Genomic DNA, 13,370 nt, shown 5'->3' on the forward strand with positions numbered 1-13,370 from the left:
GCAGCTCTGTAGCAATGCAATCCTGTGTCTGCCAGCACCCAGGAGACGTAGGGTGACAGTGAGCTGAGAGGGCTCCATGCTTGCCGTGGTATGGCGTCTGCACAGGTAACTCAGGAAAAAAGGCGCTAAACGATTGTCTGCCGTTGCTTTCATGAAGGGAGGGAGGGAAGGGGGGGCCTGAGGACATGTGCCCAGAACCACCCGCGACAATGTTTTTTGCCCCATCAGGCACTGGGATCTCAACCCAGAATTCCAGTGGGCGGCGGAGACTGCGGGAACTGTGGGATGGCTACCCACAGTGCAACGCTCCGGAAGTCGACGTGAGCCTTGGTACTGTGGAAGCACTCCGCCCAGTTAATGCACTTAATGCACTTAGAGCATTTTGTGTGGGGACACACACACTCGACTATATAAAAACGATTTCTAAAAACCAACTTCTATAAATTCGACCTAATTTCATAGTGTAGACATACCCTTAGCCGGCCAGTAAAACAGAGGTTTATTAGACAACAGGAACATGGTCTAAAACAGAGCTTGTAGGTACAGAGAACTGGACCCCTCAGCCGGGTCCATTTTGGGGGGCAGTGAGCCAGACATCCCTGTCTGCACTTCACTAGATGTCTCCAGCCAGCCCCAACCGACTCACCCTCCAGCCCCTCCTCCTCTGGGCTTTGTCCCTTTCCCGGGCCGGGAGGACACCTGATCCCTTTGTACTCCAACCCCTTTATCTCTCACCTTGCAGGGGGGAAGGGCCCAGGCCATCAGTTGCCAGGAGACAGAGTGTCGGCCATTTATGTACACTGGCCCTTTCTCTGCAACAATTACACCCCCTTATCCCAGCACCTAGAGACTGAAGAAGTGCATAGGGGAAACTGAGGCACCCCTACAGTATTCAGAGGAAACATTAAGAACAGTCCCACTTTGTCACAGGGACACAGGCCAGGGGGCAGAAAGAGGGGGACAGGGACATGAGGGGACACGGGATGGTGGGACATGTACGGGGGAGGGGATACAGTCCAGGGGGCTGAGGATCCCAATGCATGAATGTCGGGGGTGGGGGGTGAAGGGTAAACAAGCTGGGGAGCCAGAGCTTGGGCATCTGCCGGGGGTGGGGGAGGGGAGATTCTCTTGAGCTCTGTCCCTGTTAACTTGCCCCCTCCCATTTCTGGGGGGCTGGTTAGCTCCCCCCCACCCCCCGTGTCCCTTTTGCAGCATCCTGAGGTGAGCTCTGCCCTGGGCCCTGAGATGCACAGACCCACTGCCCCTGGTATGGGATCGGGAAGGGACATGGGGTCTTTCACCTATAGGGGGCTGGCTCAAATCTGCATCCTTTTCTCTTAGCACTAGACCCCACCCCCCCAACCAGAGCCAGGAGAGAACCCAGGAGTCCTGGCTCCCAGCCACCCCCATCCCCCAATCACTAGACCCCATTCCCCTCCCAGAGCCGGGGTATATAACAGGGTAGATGCCGGGCATCAGGTTTTCACAGAATTTCACTGGCAGTAGAAGAAACAGGAAGTGAGCGCCAGTTCTGGCCAGACTTCCCCTTTCCCGGATTTATCCACTGCTCCTTTATCCACTCAGGATCTACATTTACCCCTCCCTCCCCTGCTCACGGGGACCAGAAACCACAACTCCCACCCCGCTCAAACCTCCCCTTCGTGTCTCTGTGCCACATCACTCAGCTAAGAACGGCGTGTGCAGCGATGGTACCTGAGAAGGAGGTTGGCCAGGTGCCTCCACCCTCATGCTGCAGGGCTGGGGCTGGGCCCAGCTGGGTCAGGAAGGAATCTCTGTCCCGCTCCTTGGGAGAGGGTGTCTTTGTGGGGGGCACTGTGTGTGGGGGGTAGAAGCCCTCCTCTGCTCTGAGCTGCTCCTCCAGGGAGGCTAGACGGGCCTGTTGGAAAAGCTCAGGGCAGCCTGGACACCTTTTGACACCTCCTGAGATTCCCCTGTTCCCAGCTGGTCCCCGGACTGGGCAGCTCCCATGTGGGGCTGGGGGCTGATGGGGGGTGGCGTGGGACCAGGCAGCTGCAGGAGGCGATGTGGTTTGCTGGGTGTTGCAGGGAGCTGGCTTTGCTCTGACCGCGGTAGATTTGGGCTGGAGATTGCAGAGAAACCAGCTGATGGGGAAGAAAGGGGCCGAGCGCATAACGGGCTTCCTGGGGCTGCAGCCCCCGGCGCAGTTCCTCATTCTGCTCGCACTCGGGCCTCAGGCTGGGTGGAGCTGGACACTGGGGTGTTGGTGGCAGCGCTGGGGGGCCCCCCACTGCCCCATCATGGCGTCTGCTCTCACCGTCCTCCTTGGTGAGTATCGGAGACAGCCAGGGCGTGTGTCTATGTGGGGGGTGGATCTGAGACCAGGGCGTGTGCCCAAAGAGGGGGGATCTTAGACCAGGGCATCTGCTCATGGAGGGGGGATCTGAGACCAGGGCGTGTGTCCATGGTGGGGTGGGGTGGGGTGGAAATGAGACCAGGGTGAGGGATCCAGTTGCTCTGGGATCTGGTCACTAACGAGCCGTCTCCTCTCCAGGCTGCTGGCTGGCCGGGCACAGCGGGGCGTGGGGAGGTGAGTATCAGTCTGGGGGGAGAACAGTAACATCAAGGATGGGGGAGGGGATCTGAGTCCTGAACCTTACCCAAAACTCAACACAAACTCCCCCTGGGCGCTCAAACCCGTCCCAGTTCCTCTCTGCCCTGCCCCACCAGGGAGTAACGAGGAGCCGACCTTCGCTCCCGGGGTCTGACAAAGCAGATGGGAACCATCCACTGGTTCAGTGTCCTGCCCCCTCAGGCTGGGAAGATTGCGGGGGGCGGGAAATGTGGATTTATTTCAGCTCATACAAACGCTAACAGCGCCCATCCGTGGGCTCTAGATCCCGTCGGGGTAACCAAAACGTTCACGGTCAGTGCAGCCATGGGGGACAAGCCCCCCAGATCAGCCCCCGCCCCAACACGTCCCTCCCCTGCACTCACAGCCGCCCACCCCGCGATCCCAAGGCCTGGGGAAAGGTGGGTCTCTGCACTGTTGGGACGCTCAGAGCCAGGCTCTGCCCTGAGCCTAGCAGAGGGGACAGAGTCACTGGGGGGTTCCCCAGCCGGGGGGAGAAGCAGACACTGGACATTCAGGGCTGAGGGAGGGGGGATCCCTGCCCCCAGCGGGAGCTGCAGAGCAGGGGGGCCTTTCCCAGGTAACACATCAGTTAGGGGGTGACGGGCGGAGCTGAAGGTTATAAACCTCAGTGGATAGGAGAGACTTTCACAGTCCCCTACAAGTCAGGGGTGGTGCTGTGTGTAAGCGGGGGAATGGTCCCGCTGTTGTGGGGAACTTTCCTGGCTTATACCCACCCCGGTGGGATTGGCTGGTGAAAGGATCTGAGTCCTCGCTCCCACTCCCTTTACCCAGCGGCCTGCCTGACCTCGAGGGCTCCCCTTCCTCCCTCCCGTGTGGCAGAGTCCTCATGACCCCGGCAAGGCTGGGCCCCAGATTCCCGGGGGACTCGACCCCCAACCTTGTTGTGGTCACTTCAGGAAGGGGCGAGGGTGTCCCCTCTCTCGGGTGCTCTCTCTGCGCTGGACGCTCCCCTGACCCCCTGATCATTACAAACAATTTATTACACAAGAATCAATTTTTAAAAATAAGGAAAAAAATGGGGAAGGTGAAAGGAAAACCCGTCACCCCGCTCTGTGGCCCGGGGACGTCACAGCCAGCGTCTCTGGGCTCCGGTGGCTGCAGCTCCGGGGACAGGGCTGCTCTGTGGGCTGCTGCTTTGACTCTGCTCCCAGCACGGACCTCCTCCCCGGGCTGCTGTTCTGGCCCCTCTGGCTGGCCCGGCTCTGGGTGCTCCCAGCTCAGCTCGGGCCCCTGCTTTCTCCTTAGCTCAGCCCCCCTCTGTCTGCCCCAGGCAACTCCAGCTCACCCAGAGGATGGGACCCCCTGGATTCCTGACTAGCCCGCTGGCCCTGGCAATCAGGCTCACCTGGAGCGTTGGCCTCTCCCCATTGTTCCTGGGGACTGTCGGTCTCAGGGTCCTGGATTCCCATCGACCCTTCCCCTTGGTGCTGGGAGCGAGCAACCAAAACACCCCGAGTGAATGTCAGTAAGGGGACAACAGCCCCGTTACATGTGCACAGAACCCAGGAGTCCTTGCCCCCATCCTCCCTGCTCTCCCCACTACACCCCACTCCCCTCCTAGAGCCAGGGACAGAACCCGGAGTCCTGGCCCACATCCTCCTGCTCTCCTGCCTAGACCCCAAGCCCCACCCAGAGCCAGGGACAGAACCCAGGAGTCCTGGCTCCCAGCCCCCTCCCAGCAGAGAAGCCAGGGCGTGAATGGACCCCTAGAGACTGGACTGGTGTGTCACCCACTTGGGAGCAGAGCTTTGGGCCCCCGGGGGCTGGGGTTGCTCCGTGTCTCATGCTGTTAGCCCAGGGCTCAGAGGAAACTCTGGGCCCCTGTGGAAAGGCATCCAGGAGTCCGTCCCCAGGGCCACCGGGTCTGACCCCCCACGGAGGCCGCGTGTTGAGGACAGGCTCCAGGACTGGGTGACGGGGCCTGGGACTCACGGCCTGTCTGCTTCCCCCTGCAGAGCCCAGCTATCCCAAACCCAGCATCTCCCTGAGCCCCAGCTGGGGGGTCTCCCTGGGGGGAGCAGTGGCCGTCTGGTGTCGGGGGCAGCACCGGGGCATGCGGTTCGTGCTGAATAAAGAGGGAAGCCATTGCCAAACTGTGGCTTCGAACGGGTTGGAGGCTGTGTTTCCCATCAGCAACGTGCGCCAGGAGGACCGGGGGATCTACAGCTGCTCCTATCAGAACAGATCGGAGCCGTTCGCCGTGTCGTCCCCCAGCGACCCCGTGGATCTGGCGGTGACAGGTGAGGGGCCCGGCTCGGCGTCCCCGTTCCCAGCCCCACCCCCAGTCTGACCCTCACGGGGGCTCGGTGCTAATGGGACGCTTAGAGCCAGGCTCTGCCCTGAGCCCTGACGCCGCAGTGGGGACGCCCAGCCGGGGAGAGGGGACGGAGTCACTGGGGGGTTCCCCAGCCAGGGGGGAGCAGCAGCCCCTGGGGACTCGGGTCAGGGAGGTGACTTTAACGCTGTCCCTTGTGCGTAGGAACCGTGAGTCGCTATTTAATCCTGTGATCCCCTCCCCTCTGTTCTCCTGGCGCGGCCACAGACTCTGTGTGATGGGAGCACATCGCGGTTTTCAAAAGTGTCCTTCTTTGTCGGGGGGCCTCAATCTTGGGGGATCTCAGACCGACCGCCCACAAACGGAGATGCCCACAGTTAGGGGAGAACTCTGCAAATACTGGCCTCAATAGCACTGGATCCCTTGTGTTGGGGGAGCATGTAGGACCCCTGCCATGGTCAGGACCCCGTTAAGTGGGACTGTTCTTAATGTTTCCTCTGAATAGTGTGGGGGTGCCTCAGTTTCCCCTAGGCAGTTCTTAAGTATCTAGGGGGTGGGGTAAGGGTGTATGATCATTGCAGAGCCTTAGAGGGCAGGTGTGTGCAGGAGTCTGGACACAGAGAATGGCCGACACCCTGTTTCCTGGCAACTGATGGCCTGGGCCCTTCCCCCCTGCAATGTGAGAGCTAAAGGGCTGGAGAACAAAGGAATCAGGTGACCTCCTGGCCCGGGAAAGGAACAAAGCCCAGAGGAGGAGGGGCTGGAGGGAGTTTCATTTTGGGGCTGGCTGGGACATGGAGTGAAGGGCAGACGTGGTTGTCTGGCTCACTGCCCCCCAAAATGGACCCAGCTGAGGGGTCCTGTTCTCTGCACCTGCAAGCTCTGTTTTAGACCATGTTCCTGTCATCTAATAAACCTCTGTTTTACTGGCTGGCTGAGAGTCACGTCTGACTGCGGAGTTGGGGGGCAGGACCCTCTGGCTTCCCCAGGAGCCCCACCTGAGCGGACTCGCTGTGGGAAGCGCACAGAGGGGCAGAGGATGCTGAATGCTCCGAGGTCAGACCCAGGAAGGTGGAGGCGGGTGAGCTGTGTGTCCTGCAGACAGGCTGCTCACAGAAACACGACTGCCCCAGAGTCCTGACTAGCTTCATGGGGAGCAGTTCCAGAGCATCGCCCAGGGACTCTGTGACACCCTTGTGTTGGGGGAACATGTAGGGCCCCTGCCATGGTCAGGACCCCGTTGTGCCCGGCGCTGCATAAACACAGAGTGAAGAGACCATCCCTGCCCCTGGGAGCTCACGAAGGAAAGTGAATCTGAATGTGACTCAGTTTCCCCCTGTAGAATGGGTATAAAGACGCTTCGCTGCCTCCCAGGGGGCTGACTTCCTTCCTGTGTGGCCCTCAGGCCCAATAGTGCCAGGCTCCAGCGAGCAGCCTCTGAGTCGCCCTCTGCTCAGGGGGAGGGGGGGGATGCAGTGAATAAGGCAGGGGCCACACACGGCCTATGAGGACCCCAAGAACTAGGCAGCCATGGCTAATACAGATAAAAACCTCACCAGTTCCAGTAAGCTTCCTTTTACAGACAAATCTCCTTCTAGTCTGCGTCCAGCTATCACTCACATCCCCTGTAGTTACTGTCCTTTGTTCCAGTTTCTTTCAGGTATCTTTGGGGGTGGAGAGGCTCTCTCTTTAGCCAGCTGAAGACAAAATGGAGGGGTCTCCCATGAGCTTAAATAGACTTGCTCTTGTGGGTGGAGACCCCCTCCTCTCTCCTATGTAAAGTCAAGCTACAAAATGATGTTTTAGAGTCACCAGGGCAAGTCACATGTCCACGCAGGACTGAGTTCCTTACCAGCCACGCCACATTCCTGGGAAAGCCCAGAGGTGGACTGGCGTCTCCAAGTTCATTGTTGGCTTAAGGGCTTCTTGATTGGGCACTTACTGAGAACAGTCCTTTCTCAGGAAGCTGACCAACTGCTTCACTGAAACCTACTCAGAATCAAACAAGTACGCAGCCGATACTCATAACTTCGAATGCGATAATGACACATGCATACAAATAGGATGAATAGATTCAGTAGGTGATGACCTTGACAGAGATATGTTCGCTGTGGGAAGCGCACGAAGGGGCAGAGGATGCTCTGGAATTGCTCTCTATGAAGCCAGTCAGGACTCTGGGGCAGTCGCCTTTCTGTGAGCAGCCTGTCTGCAGGACACACAGCTCACCCGGCTCCACCTTCCTGGGTCTGACCTCGGAGCATTCAGCCTCCTCTGCCCCTCCGTGCGCTTCCCACAGCGAGTCCGCCCAGGCGGGGTCCTGGGGAAGTCAGAGGGTCCTGCACCCCAACTTCGCAGTCAGATGTGACTCTCAGCCAGCCAGTAAAACAGAGGTTGATTAGACGACAGGAACATGGTCTAAAACAGAGCTTGTATGTGCAGAGAACCGGACCCCTCAGCTGGGTCCATTTTGGGGGGCAGTGAGCCAGACAACCACGTCTGCCCTTCACTCCATGTCTCCAGCAAGCCCCAAACTGAAACTCTCTCCAGCCCCTCCTCCTCTGGGCTTTGTCCCTTTCCCAGGCCAGGAGGGCACCTGATTCCTTTGTTCTCCAACCCTTTATCTCTCACCTTGCAGGGGGGAAGGGCCCAGGCCATCAGGTGTCAGGAAACAGGGTGTCGGCCATTCTCTGTTTCTAGACCCTGCACACACCTGCCCTCTAGGGCTCTGCAACGATCATACACCCTTACCCCACCCCCTAGATACTTAAGAACTGCCTAGGGGAAACTGAGGCACCCCCACACAATTCAGAGGAAACATTAAGAACAGTCCCACTTCGTCACACATATATACATTGACAAGTATATTTTCATAAAGCCTTATGGGGGCACCGTCACAATAGTGTTTCCTAATATCCAAAGGAGACCTCCGCCACTGCAACCTGAGACCATCGCTCCTTGTTCTGTCATCTGCCCCCACTGAGAACAGCCCAGCTCCATCCTCTTTGGAGCCCCCCTTCAGGGAGTTGAAGGCTGCTATCAAATCCCCCCTCACTCTTCTCTTCTGCTGCTGGAGTCCAGGGCTGGGTGGGTGCCCGGGTCTGGCTCTCACAGCCTGTCTCCTGTGCGCAGATCCCAGCCTGCCCAGACCCTCCATCTCTCTGAGCCCCATTGGGGTCACCGCCGCAGGGACAGACGTCACCATCCGGTGTCAGGGGCAGAGCCGGGACGTGAGGTTCTTCCTGCACAAGGCTGGAGACCTGAACCCGCCGCGACACATGGACCCTGCTGGGGACGGGGCCGAGTTCCACATCCCCACCGTGGGCCGGCAGCACGGAGGGAGCTACGGCTGCAGCTACCGGCCCCGGTCAGAGCCCTTCGTCTCCTCGCAGCCCAGCCACCCCGTGCAGCTGGTGGTAGCAGGTGAGGGGCCCGGCTCCACGTCCCCGCTCCCAGCCGGACCCTCAGAAGGTCGGCACCCAGATGGGATGCTCAGAGCCAGGCTCTGCCCAGAGCCCTAGGACTCGCCTGGACAGGGAGCGGGGACAGTGTCACTGGGGGGTTCCCCAGCCAGGGGGGAGCAGCAGCTCCTGGAGATTTGGTGCCAAGGGAGGGGGGATCCCTGTCCCCAGGGGCAGCTGCACAGCAGGGGCCTTTCCCAGGGGATGCTCCCCCGGCTGCCCCCGCACTGGGGACTCAGAGAGGAGTCAGGGCCCAGGGGCTGCCCAGCCAGCACCGTCCCCAGCCACAAACCCCCCTCCCCGGGACTGACAGTAACGATCGATGCTGAGTCACGGGCAGAGTTGAATTAAGGTTTCCTGGGGCCCTGGGCCAGAGCAAGGGGGAGTCGCTCCCCACCTTTTCACCTGCCCTCCCACTCCTGTCCCACCTCCTCGGCCTGCAGCCCCGCCCACAGCCCCACCCCTTTCTCTCCCTTCCCCAGGGCCCCGCCCCTATTCCACCCACAGTCCCGCACTATTCCGTCCCCCCACTGCAGCCCCGCAACCCATTTACTACTTTCTGCCCCCCCCAAAACTACGGCCCCAAGACCCGAGAACTCTGTCCCCCCACCCCGGCCCAGGGGCGCAGGGGGGAGTGAGAGTCCAGTGTGGGACCAGGGGAGAATCTCTTGAGTCACAGATTATGGGGCAGCTTCCCTCAGTGGTTGCCCAGGGGAGGGATGGAGGCTGTTCTCAGGGGCAGTGGCTCCCCCCTGCCAATGGATTTGGGCAGGGAGCGAAGTCTCCTGCTCAGACACGAACCCGCCTCGCTAACAGGGCAGCTGGAGGCCCCCTCTGGGGGCAGCTGGGGTCATCAGTGGCCATGCGGGTGGTGCCCTGAGGTCCATGTGACGCTGCCAGGGGCAGCCAGCATGGGAGGCGGGATACCAGGCTAGATGGGCCCTTTGGCCTGAGTCAGTGTGGCCATGAGGAAGGGGGTGAAATGCCTTAGAAATGACGGCCAGGCTGGATCAGACAGCTCCCCCAGTGCCATGCTGGGGCAATGGGGCCAGCTCTGACCGATGGGGTGAATGCCTCCTACTGAGCCCCCAGCCCACTGCAGCCCAGTGTCCCCTAGCACTACAAATCCCCCAAATCTTGCTTGATCTGACCCCACTTGATACCCTAGGACCCCCCAACATCCTCCCCATAGATTTTTTTCCTGGTTGTGCCCTGTGGTGTCCCAGCCCCTTGGGTGCTGCCTGGGGTGGGAGAGGCTGGGGGGGAACAGACCAGACCCTCCCAGCACTCACAGCCTGCTGCTGTTTCCCAGGAGAATCGGGATCTCTGGCACTTCAGTGTCTGACCAGCCACATCATCGCCGGGGCGAGCGCGGCAGCCGCCGGCCTCCTCCTCCTCCTGGTGGCCTTCCTCTGCTTCCGAAAAACCCGAGCCAGTAAGTGCCCCACCCAGCGAGGAAAGGGTTAAACCTGCCGCTAAGCAGGGCAGGATGGCGTTACGGCTTGGATGGGGGACGGTGCCGGGAAAGCCCAGGAGTGGGGTGGGGGCTCAGCAAGGGGTTCTACTGCATGGGTTATCCCTGTACACACACACCTGTCCCACCCCAGAGGGACCGCATCTCAGCGCAGGCTGAGGGGTCCCCATATAACCAGTCCCCTTGCCCCACCCCAGAGGTGGCCGCATCTCAGCACCGGGCGAGGGGGTCCCTTTATAAAGAGCCACAGACACCGTGCCTCTCTGGTACATGGGGTGCCAGGGGAGCCGACCTATGGATCAGGTTTGTTATAGCGAGTCACTAAGGAGGGAGGAATAGGGACAGGAAAAGCCCCCCAAAGTTAATCTGCCCCGCCCCGGCCCATGTTACAGTGTTGTGCTGCCCTGTGCTGGGACCGGGGGATCCCGATCTGCTCATGGGGGATTCTGGTTTGTGTCCCTCTGCAGGAAAAGGAGCTGCACCGAGACCCAGCAGGTAGGAACCCGGCTCCTCCCTCTCCCAATCGACCTGCCGGGGTCACAGGGCTCCTGGGTTCTCTCCTTCATCTGGGAGGGGAGTGGGGTCTAGTGGTTACAGCAGGGAGGTGTGGGTGTGTGTGTTGGGCTGTGACCAGGAGTCCTGGGTTCTAGGGAACTGGGTTCAGTGTGAGGCAGGATGGGGGGCTCTCTAGGTGTGTTGGGGAATCTCTCCGCAGTGGGGGGATATGACATTTACAAGGGAATTTTCTCTTTTAGCACCAGCCCTATGGAGGCATTAAAGGCATCGGCTCAGCAAGACCCCGTCTGTGAGTAACACACCCAAGGGGGTACCAGAGTGGGGCAGGACCCCAGGGAGGGACGGGGCTAGTGGGGGGCTCCACCCATATGGGGCAGGGTCTGATTTACAGCTGCTGCTGGGCGGGACTAAGGAGGGGGTCCCAGAGGTAGCTGGTGTCAGCTGAGAGTGTTGGACTCCCAGGAGCTCCCTGGGGCCACCCTCCCTTCCCGCTCTAGTTCCCCGTCCACTCCTGGCTCCCAGCCCACTGCTCTAACCACTAGCTAGACCCCACTCTCCTCCTGAGCCAGGGCGAGAACCCAGGATTTCTGACTCCCAGCCCCCTGCCCCCGCTGTAACCCCCTCGACATTTTTGTGACTCAGTTTTCCTCTCTGTAACACTGGGCTAATGACTCTGGCCCATGGTGTGGGGCGGGGAGGGGGTGGCTCTGCCAGGCTCTGACCCCCTGGGATGGATATGGGGGGTTGGAGCTGGGTGTGGGGTCCTGCTCTGGGCCAGCCGGGGGTGCAGCTCAGCGAGTGTCTCTGTTCCGCAGACACCTCTATCGACGAGGGAAAAGAGCCACAGACCCTGGTAAGCGTCCCCTGTTCCCCCATGGGGCCTGACCCCCCAACCTTGCCCCACATGGGCCCCAGTAGCTCCCTCACAGCCCCCCTCCCACAAATACACCTTTCCTGGCACACTCAGTGGCGTGGGGTGGGGGTCAGGCTGGTAGGAGAGTGGTGGGCTTATGTGTGTGTGTGTACCCTGTGCTGTGTGTGTGTTGGGGTGTTGGTAGATTCACACACACGCTCACACACACCCCAGTGACTCTCTCCCCTTCCTGCCCCAGGAGCCCGACCCCAGTGCCCAGGGACTCACCTACGCCGAGCTGGACGTCCAGGTGCTGCAGGCCAAGCGGGGGAAACCGGCCCCTGCCCCTGAGTCTGCCCAGCCCAGCGTGTACGCCGCAATCAACAGGGCCCGGGGGGCCCCGCAGTGAGAGCCCCCTGCAGCCATGGGGCACCTGGCCCCAGGGGGCGACAGACTCACCCCCCCTGCAGCGCCAGCCCCAGAGAACTCTGCTTCTAAGAAGATTTAGGGGAGACGCTGCCCTCCCCCTGCTACTGCCCCGTCCCATCGAGCAGCTGGCCCCCTGCCCCGTCCAGACCCACACGTAGGGCCGGTGTGGGGGGCTTAGCACCGGGATGAGGAGAGGATGTGCCGAGGCTGTCTATGTTATTTTGCATCCTGTTAATCTCCAGCTTTGTAATAAACACAGAACCACAAACCAGCCCCCCTGGGCCCCTGCTGTGAATGTGTGTAACACCTGGGCGAGATGGGGTGGGGTGCGTGGGCTGGTTATACAGGGACTCCAACGTAGGGATGCAGCCCCATCTGGGGTGGGGTGCTGGTTATACAGGGACCCCTCGCCTGGCGCTGGGTTGCAGCTCCTCTGGGGAAGGTCGTCCGTTGGGCAGGATGCCGGGGTTCACACCCTGACTCGGGGCGAAGCTGCAGAAGGGTCTGTGTTGCTGTACAGAACTCCAGAATTTGCTAAGCAATAAAAAAGGCATAGTCAACCAGTTATTTTAGATATTTTAAGTTGACTTAAGACAAATTTTAAAATAAAATTTTAGAATAAAAGAAGGAAAACTATATTTTCAAATTATACAAATAGATGGTCTCAAATTGCTTCGGCTGAAAATAAGGTAACTTTCAATGGACATGTAACACAGCCCTGTGCAATGTTGCACTCTAGGTGTGTACTACAAGGTCTGTATTCATGAACCCGTATCTTAGCACTCAGGTGGGCACTCTTTTTATTATCTTGGGGAAATGAGAAGCCCAAGCCCACAGATAGATAGATGCAGAATAAGGAGAATAGAAACTCCTTTTCCACCATGAATATTGATTGATAAAAATCTCCTTCCTTAGAAGGTTTTAAGGTCAGGCTTGACAAAACCCTGGCTGAGATGGGATTGGTACTGCTTTGAGCAGGGGGTTGGACTATATGACCTCCTGAGGTCCCTTCCAACCCTGATATTCTATGAAGTGGGACTGTTCTTAATGTTTCCTCTGAATACTGTACGGGTGCCTCAGTTTCCCCTATGCATTTCTTAAGTGTCTAGGTGATGGGATAAGGGGGTGTAATTGTTGCAGAGCAAAGGGCCAATGTACATAAATGGCTGACACTCTGTCTCCTGGCAATTGATGGCCTGGGCCCTTCCCCCCTGCAAGGTGAGAGATAAAGGGGTTGGAGTACAAAGGGATCAGGTGTCCTCCCGGCCCGGGAAAGGGACAAAGCCCAGAGGAGGAGGGGCTGGAGGGTGAGTCGGTTGGGGCTGGCTGGAGACATCTAGTGAAGTGCAGACAGGGATGTCTGGCTCACTGCCCCCCAAAATGGACCCGGCTGAGGGGTCCAGTTCTCTGTACCTACAAGCTCTGTGTTAGACCATGTTCCTGTCGTCTAATAAACCTCTGTTTTACTGACTGGCAAAGGGTATGTCTACACTATGAAATTAGGTCGAATTTATAGAAGTCATTTTTTTAGAAATCGTTTTTATATAGTCGAGTGTGTGTGTCCCCACACAAAATGCTCTAAGTACATTAAGTGCATTAACTGGGCGGAGCGCTTCCACTGTACCGAGGCTCACGTCGACTTCCGGAGCGTTGCACTGTGGGTAGCCATCGCACAGTTCCCGCAGTCTCCGCCGCCCACTGGAATTCTGGGTTGAGATCCCAATGCCTGA

At 59.2% G+C, this 13,370-nt stretch overlaps 1 protein-coding gene across 1 annotated transcript; it reads left to right on the forward strand.

Annotated features, from left to right (window-relative positions):
* The first annotated feature begins 2,082 nt into the window (after positions 1 to 2,082).
* LOC125627962 (T-cell-interacting, activating receptor on myeloid cells protein 1) lies at positions 2,083 to 11,913 on the forward strand. Its single transcript, XM_048832621.2, has 9 exons — positions 2,083 to 2,307; positions 2,534 to 2,569; positions 4,591 to 4,875; positions 8,040 to 8,330; positions 9,681 to 9,803; positions 10,310 to 10,337; positions 10,598 to 10,647; positions 11,174 to 11,211; positions 11,471 to 11,913. The coding sequence occupies exons 1-9, from the start codon at positions 2,127 to 2,129 to the stop codon at positions 11,618 to 11,620; spliced, it is 1,182 nt and encodes a 393-aa protein (XP_048688578.2). The 5' UTR covers positions 2,083 to 2,126; the 3' UTR covers positions 11,621 to 11,913.
* The last annotated feature ends 1,457 nt before the right edge of the window (positions 11,914 to 13,370 follow it).

This window comes from Caretta caretta, chromosome 23 (assembly GCF_965140235.1).
Source record: "Caretta caretta isolate rCarCar2 chromosome 23, rCarCar1.hap1, whole genome shotgun sequence".
Classification (NCBI taxonomy): Eukaryota; Metazoa; Chordata; order Testudines; family Cheloniidae; genus Caretta; species Caretta caretta.

What these genes read in the sequence shown, in the direction of transcription:
- LOC125627962 (XM_048832621.2), top strand. Translation starts at nt 2,127, where the DNA reads ATGGGGAAGAAAGGGGCCGAGCGCATAACGGGCTTCCTGGGGCTGCAG. An exon ending in CGTGCAGCTGGTGGTAGCAG is followed by an intron (nt 8,331 to 9,680) that starts GTGAGGGGCCCG and finishes GCTGTTTCCCAG; the next exon opens with GAGAATCGGGATCTCTGGCA. An exon ending in CTTCCGAAAAACCCGAGCCA is followed by an intron (nt 9,804 to 10,309) that starts GTAAGTGCCCCA and finishes GTCCCTCTGCAG; the next exon opens with GAAAAGGAGCTGCACCGAGA.